Source organism: Topomyia yanbarensis, chromosome 3, assembly GCF_030247195.1.
Source record: "Topomyia yanbarensis strain Yona2022 chromosome 3, ASM3024719v1, whole genome shotgun sequence".
Taxonomy (NCBI): domain Eukaryota; kingdom Metazoa; phylum Arthropoda; class Insecta; order Diptera; family Culicidae; genus Topomyia; species Topomyia yanbarensis.
The window spans coordinates 384,076,991-384,083,384 of NC_080672.1; the positions used below are offsets into that span (position 1 = coordinate 384,076,991).

At 38.9% G+C, this 6,394-nt stretch overlaps 1 protein-coding gene across 1 annotated transcript; it reads right to left on the reverse strand.

Annotated features, from left to right (window-relative positions):
* Positions 1 to 1,529: 1,529 nt before the first annotated feature.
* Positions 1,530 to 3,251, reverse strand: LOC131688280 (jerky protein homolog-like). The gene is made up of 2 exons (XM_058972468.1): positions 2,289 to 3,251; positions 1,530 to 2,219 (listed from the first exon to the last, which is right to left on the reverse strand). The coding sequence occupies exons 1-2, from the start codon at positions 3,249 to 3,251 to the stop codon at positions 1,530 to 1,532; spliced, it is 1,653 nt and encodes a 550-aa protein (XP_058828451.1).
* Positions 3,252 to 6,394: the final 3,143 nt, after the last annotated feature.

Below are 6,394 nucleotides of genomic sequence, written 5' to 3' on the forward strand. Positions count from 1 at the left end.
TATTGATGGAATGTGGACTCTAGAATACTGAAAATTGCACAGAGAATCAATAGGTGGTAATGCGTAGGGGTTGACATCTCATCCTTCAATGTACAACTTCTGATAATCCCAAGTTGTTAAATAATCAACACAGTTGCCAGAGTGTAGATCAAGAACCGGAAGGGAAGGAATGTTAGTCCGACTGATGCTATTGCTAGAGGAGTGTATTAGAGTGAAATGAACCCTTTCGGCCCACCCATGATTCGATTCCTAGTTCCACCAGGAGTACTTGCACCAAATTTGAAGCAAATCGGACAAGTCTAGCTACCGGACCAACGTGCCTGAAGTTTGTATGGGTTTTTTCGACAATTTACTTGGAGAAAACCCACTAACTCGCATTTTTGCCGCTAGGTAGCACTGTATGTATCGTTTTATCACTGTAAATGAAAATAAGAAAGATAATTTAATTGTCTACTTCGCCGAAGACTGCTAGTGAATTCAGCTTTGTTAAAAGAAGTTATTAGACTTTTAGTGAAGTGATGTCTAAGTCAGTTTTGCAAAAATGCATAGTTCGTGGGAATCGAGTACTGATACACAACCATGCACTGCTAGGCCCCATGCAAAACTGACTCGGACATCACTTCGTTAAAAGTTTAATAACTTCTTTTAACACAGCCGGATTCACTAGCAGTCTTCAACAAAGTTGTAGATAATTAAATTATCTTGCTTATTTTCACTTACAGTGATAATGCGATACATACAGTGCCACCTAGCGGCAAAATGCAAATTAGTGGATTTTCTCCATGTGAATTGTCGAAAAATCCCATACAAACTTCAGGCACGTTGGTCTGGTAGCTAGACTTGTCCGATTTACTTCAAAATTAGATCAAGTACTCCTGGTGGGACTAGGAATCGAATGAGGGGTGGGCCGATTGAGTTTTCAAAAATTCATTATTTTTCTAGGCAGTCTAGTGTGTATATTACTGCGCACTCCACAGTTGTGCCGGGAGGTTGTTGGAGATTGTTAGTAGGGATCAAAAATCGTACTAGATATCTCACGCGATTCAATATTGTTGCAATATCTGGAAAGTAATATTGTTTTTATAATGGACGAACTTACAAAAGGAAAAGTACCAAATACAGCAGTCATTCGGTAACTGGGCGCTCTTTAACTGGGCGTTCGGTAACTGGGCTATAGCCCAGTTAAAAAGCAGTTAAACGTCAAAAATAGACGTCAAATGTATTTTGACATTTTGATGTCAAACTTTGCAAGGGGTAAGCGAATGGAAAGTAAGGATGACAGATGGATGTAAATAATTATTATTTCTTTTAATGCATATATATAATAAATTATGATTTTGTTGAGGATATGTTATTATAGGTCGAGATAAAAGTATTTTCAAGTCTATATAATATAGAGAATACTCTTCTATATTCTACTATGTTTGAGCAATGAATTGCCGAAAAGGACCAACAATCCAACCGTAAAAAACGCTTGTGGGTATTACGAATTAAATAATTATTATTTAACGAAAATGTATACCGGCGAGTTATAAAGTTCGTTTACGCCATTCGTTTTCGATCAACTTTGTTCTCAATGATTTGAAACGGCTTACGTCCGAGGCGTCATTCTGCACGAAACGCATCAAACAGTCCAAAGATTGAATAGCTCGCGTAAACTCTGGTTCCTGTTGCTGCTCTTCTACACTTGCAGATGATGTATTGTCGGCTGATTCTTCCGGGTAAGAATCTATAGAGTGTGAATCGTTTAATCCTAGCACAGAATTGACTATTTCTTGATCGGTGAACACTGCACTCGTGAGCCATGCCGGGTTTTTATCATAATCGTAAACATGGTCGACTATCCATGATTCGATCTCTTCACTGGACGTAGTGGTGCCAGCCAGAGCATCTACTGCCGTGATCAGAGCTTTTAAGTCATCTCCATTGTCGGACTCACCAGCATCCACTGAACTCCAATCGCTTTTAGGAAAATGAGCGATCAGTTTCTTCCACGAGTTTTCAATTGTAGAAGTACTGATTTCATTCCACGCGGTTGACAACCAATCAATACTCTGCTGTAGTGAGATTTTTTTAAGTCGGCCTTCGAACTTGAGATCCTCATCTTCCAGTACTAATTTAAGCATAAGCTTCCGTTTGTATCTCAATTTTATAGCGTTAATCACTGCCTGGTCCATAGGCTGACACTCGGAAGTAACGTTTCGTGGTAGATAAATTACCTATGGAAATCAGAATGTACCAAGTTTACTTCGTTACATTTTGATGTGAAGTGTATCAAATAATCTCACCTCAATTAATCCATCATCCGATTTCAAATCGTCTCCTCCGTCGTAATGTGCTGTGCAATTATCAAGCACCAGTAACGCCTTGGGCTCTAAATTAAATTCCTTGGAGAACTCCCTTACCGTTGGTACGAATTCGCGATAGAACCATGTTCGAAAAAGCTCTCGCGTCATCCAAGCTTTCTTGGAATTATAATATGATACGGGTAGAAGTTCCTTGGTAGCAAGCGAGCGTGGTTTGGCCGCGGATCCGATAAACATCAGTTTAAGTTTATTTGAGCCATCGGCATTACAACATGGCATGAATGTATAGCGCATCTTGTTTAATTTACGCCCAGATGCCTTTGTCTCGTTTGCAAGGACTACACTTCGTGATGCTAGCAACTTTACAAAAATAGCAGATTCATCAGCGTTGTATATTTGGCACTTTTTCAAGTCCGATTCGACAATTCTCGTCATCAAAATCTCCTTAAACTTCAAGTATGCGCCTATATCCGCGGAAGCTTTTTCTTCAGCTACACGCTTTACATGCAATCCAAAACGGTTTCTTAAACTTCGTACCCATCCATCCGAAAATGCAAAATTCTGCCCCACGTAATACCCGTGTTTCTGAATCTCATGCAACAACAATTCTCCCTTCACCCGTAGTGCTTCTGATGTAACAATAATATTGGCTTCCCTCTGTTGGAGAATCCATAAATAAAGAGATTCTTCCATTAGAGGTAAATGCTGCTCCTTCAACGTTCTTCGACTTTGGATACCGTGTTCTCTATAAACAACTAGTTTGGCTCGCAATTCATCCTTGTGCTGCAAGAATCGAGTTACAGAGGACGATCCTACACCATATTTTCTAGCAAGCGATTCGTGTGTGTCACCGCCATTTTCAAAATCCTCTATAATTTTAACCTTCTCAACCAACGTAAGCGTTCTCTGCTTACGTTTCTGTTTGGATCCAGACGCAATATCCATTGCAGAACCAAGCACCACTTTCACCTTATTTAAACAAAAAGCTGACTAAAGTTAAAAATGATTTTTTTATTATGCTTTTCACAGAAAACCCGAAGATTAGTATGCAACTAAATAGAAAGAAAATATATCCTTTTAGTTTCACCAGTGAAATTTACGACGCACATCAAGCAATGCTGTTGGTCAGGAACAGGGTTGCCACTGTTTTTCAAAGAAAATCTGGTAATTCAACTTAAATTGTCTGGCAAAATCTGTCACTTGACAGCGACCTCATAGTCATCGATATTTGACATATATTACATCTTCGTAGAAGGTGCATCAATCGATTTTTGTCAAATTTGGGAAAATATGGCCCCAATTTCTAAAATTTGTGTGTAACAACTTCTATAAATTAAAAATCTGGCAGAATGAGAGGTTTGTCTTTTTGTCTGAAAGCTGTAAAAAACTCTGGCTGTGCCAGGTAAATCTGGCATAATGGCATCTCTGGTCAGAAATTAGATGGTCGTAAATTGATAATATAGAACATTGCATGATGACGTCATAAAAATGGCAGTTCAGCCAAGTTGAAAGCGGTTCGAAACTAGTTTGTCATACTGAATAGCATCAATAAATATCTTAATCCATGTAACCAAGCTTTCTGAACTATCAATAAAGATACGTATAAAAAAAATTCACGTAACGTACCGATTTTTACACCTTTTGCTACCTGGTAAAAAAATTGAAAACTATTCGTCGCTACTATTTCAGAATCTGTTTATTGACATCTTATTCGAGCACGCCTTTATTACCTACATAGATACTTTCGCATTAAAACTATTCATGTGATGATCAATCAAAATAATGTGTTCGAACATAGCGGAAAAAATGGCAGTTTCCTCATTTTGTCCACATCCTGGCGCTATGTTGTTTTTTCACTTGTTATGTTTTACCAACTTCCAGTCATAATCACAATGTTGAAGATAATGATGTAAACTTGACAGAGCATCGCAGTTCCCCTCGGTGATTTTTGACATTTGACAGGTCAGCCCAGTTAGCGAGCGGCATTCGCTAACTGGGCTGCGCTCTTAGCCCAGTTACCGAACAGTTGCTGTACTCGAGAAAAAATTAATCAAGAATAGTGAATAAATTAAATATATAAACAATAGGAGCATGAACCCAGTTGATCATTTCGTGCAATGAAAGGATATATTTTATTTATTTATTTGTTGTTGTTCCTGTTTATTGTTAGGATTTAACCCCGAGGCCATTTAATCAATGTGAAAAATGTCAAGTAAGTTTTTCCTTATGTAGAAAAATAATGCTGAATGCGAGGTTTATGTTGGTTTTTCGATATTTTTGTTTTTGAAAAACATACGGGCATCAACATGAAACATACGCTTGGGGGAACGATAGGTCACTACTGATCGTCTCACAGCTAATTAACCATGTGAGCCGGAATGAACAACTTCACTTCTATACTCTGGCGATGACGAGGACGCCGAAGAAGTCTTTCGCAAATACAAAGCCAGCCGCAGCTGCCGAAACAACATGTTTTTTCAACATTTTTTTATTCGCTGTTTCGTGATGGTTTAGTGTGTACCTTAGCCGCGATCGGTCGACTGTTTTGGAGCTCCTCTCTAGTCGGTCCAAAATCGTAGTTTTTCGGTACGGATTATCAAACAAAAGTGTTTTTAAATACGAAGAACGACACGGTGAACAGTTTTCGTAAATCAGAAGTGGAATTCAGTGATTTTGTTGGAGTTTTTCGTCCCGGCTTAAAGTGATTAAAAGCCACACAGCATTAGTGTCAAAAGTGCTCCCCCGCAATACGGGCCGTCTATTCCCGATGCGGGGAAGAAAAAAGTGTTAACAACGTAAATAATAATAGTGGAGATCAAAAACTCACAAAAAAGTGTTTTTCCCAGTGATAAATAGGTTTGTTCCAGTACACGGAAATCACTCCTAGAGCACTCTAGTTAGAGTGTGGCCAAGAGGCCATGACGTATCCAAACGAACATGAAATTTGACGTATTTCTATTGTGTATACGTCAATCTCCATGTTCGTTTGGATACGTCATGGCCTCTTGGCCACACTCTAACTAGAGTGCTCTAGTCACTCCCTGTTGCTCCGGAGCAAAAAATTTTTGTTCCTTTTTACTCCGATTTGCTACCAGAAGATGAAAAAGAAAAGAAGATAATACAGGAACGATTTTCTCCCTGTTTGCTCCGGAGTACTTCCAGTTTCTCCTGGTACTGGAACAAACCTAATCTTTCCCAAAAAGTGAAAATTTTTCGGCGTCACTTGGTGAAAAAAGTGGCGATTCCAAATTATCAGCGCCTCACCCGTAGCTATCGCCCGATAGGTGTCGCACCAATTTCTTAGTTCCACATTCGGAAACCTGCAGGTCAGTTTTTCTTTTTCTTCCGACATTTTCCAAACCTTTTTCGGGTCAGGACCACGTGCGTGGCCAGTGGAGTCTGCTGTATCTGCTGCACGTATACTGTTGTTGATAAATTGCGCTGTACTTGCAAACGTGAGAAAGAGAAAGGATTGCTCGGGCTGTTTAATGCATGAAAAAGAAGCCGGAGATTTTGAGGATATCTGGAGAAGCTTTGGAATGGGACGAAAAATGGATAAGCAAGTATCAGTCACTCGCGTAGTAGGAGCTGAGGAAGGAAATAGAAAAACTGGTATATTTTTCTACAGACATTCTAATTTATATATACAAAAATCAAATAAATACACCAAATACGCGTCGATTTCTTACCTCATGTAAGAAATCGAAAGTCTTATTGTAATGTTATAATCCATTTAATACAAACATTACAGTAAGGCGGGGCTGGTTGGTGGAACGATGACCTCGGAACATGTCTACGCTGTACACGAAATGGGTAATCGGAAAGTCAATTGAGCTAACACCTACCTAAATCCTTGAACCAAGTTATTTGCATGGATATGTTAAAATACATGCAAACATCATTTTTCTGTAAATCACTACCAGCTAGTGGGAGTTAGAATGGTTAACACACACATTTCTTTTCGCTGTTTCGTGATTATTCACATCATTTGCCACTTCCTCATTTTCTTACCTGAATGACATAAATTCAATTTTTAAATAATCGTCTGTATTAATCAAGGTGCTTAGAGTTATAAGGTGATTCGTCTT

Bases quoted from the DNA above. Each gene is read 5' to 3' on its own strand.
- LOC131688280 (XM_058972468.1), bottom strand. From the start codon at position 3,251: ATGGATATTGCGTCTGGATCCAAACAGAAACGTAAGCAGAGAACGCTT. The intron at 2,220-2,288 runs GTGAGATTATTT...TGATTTCCATAG, and splicing joins CGGATGATGGATTAATTGAG to GTAATTTATCTACCACGAAA.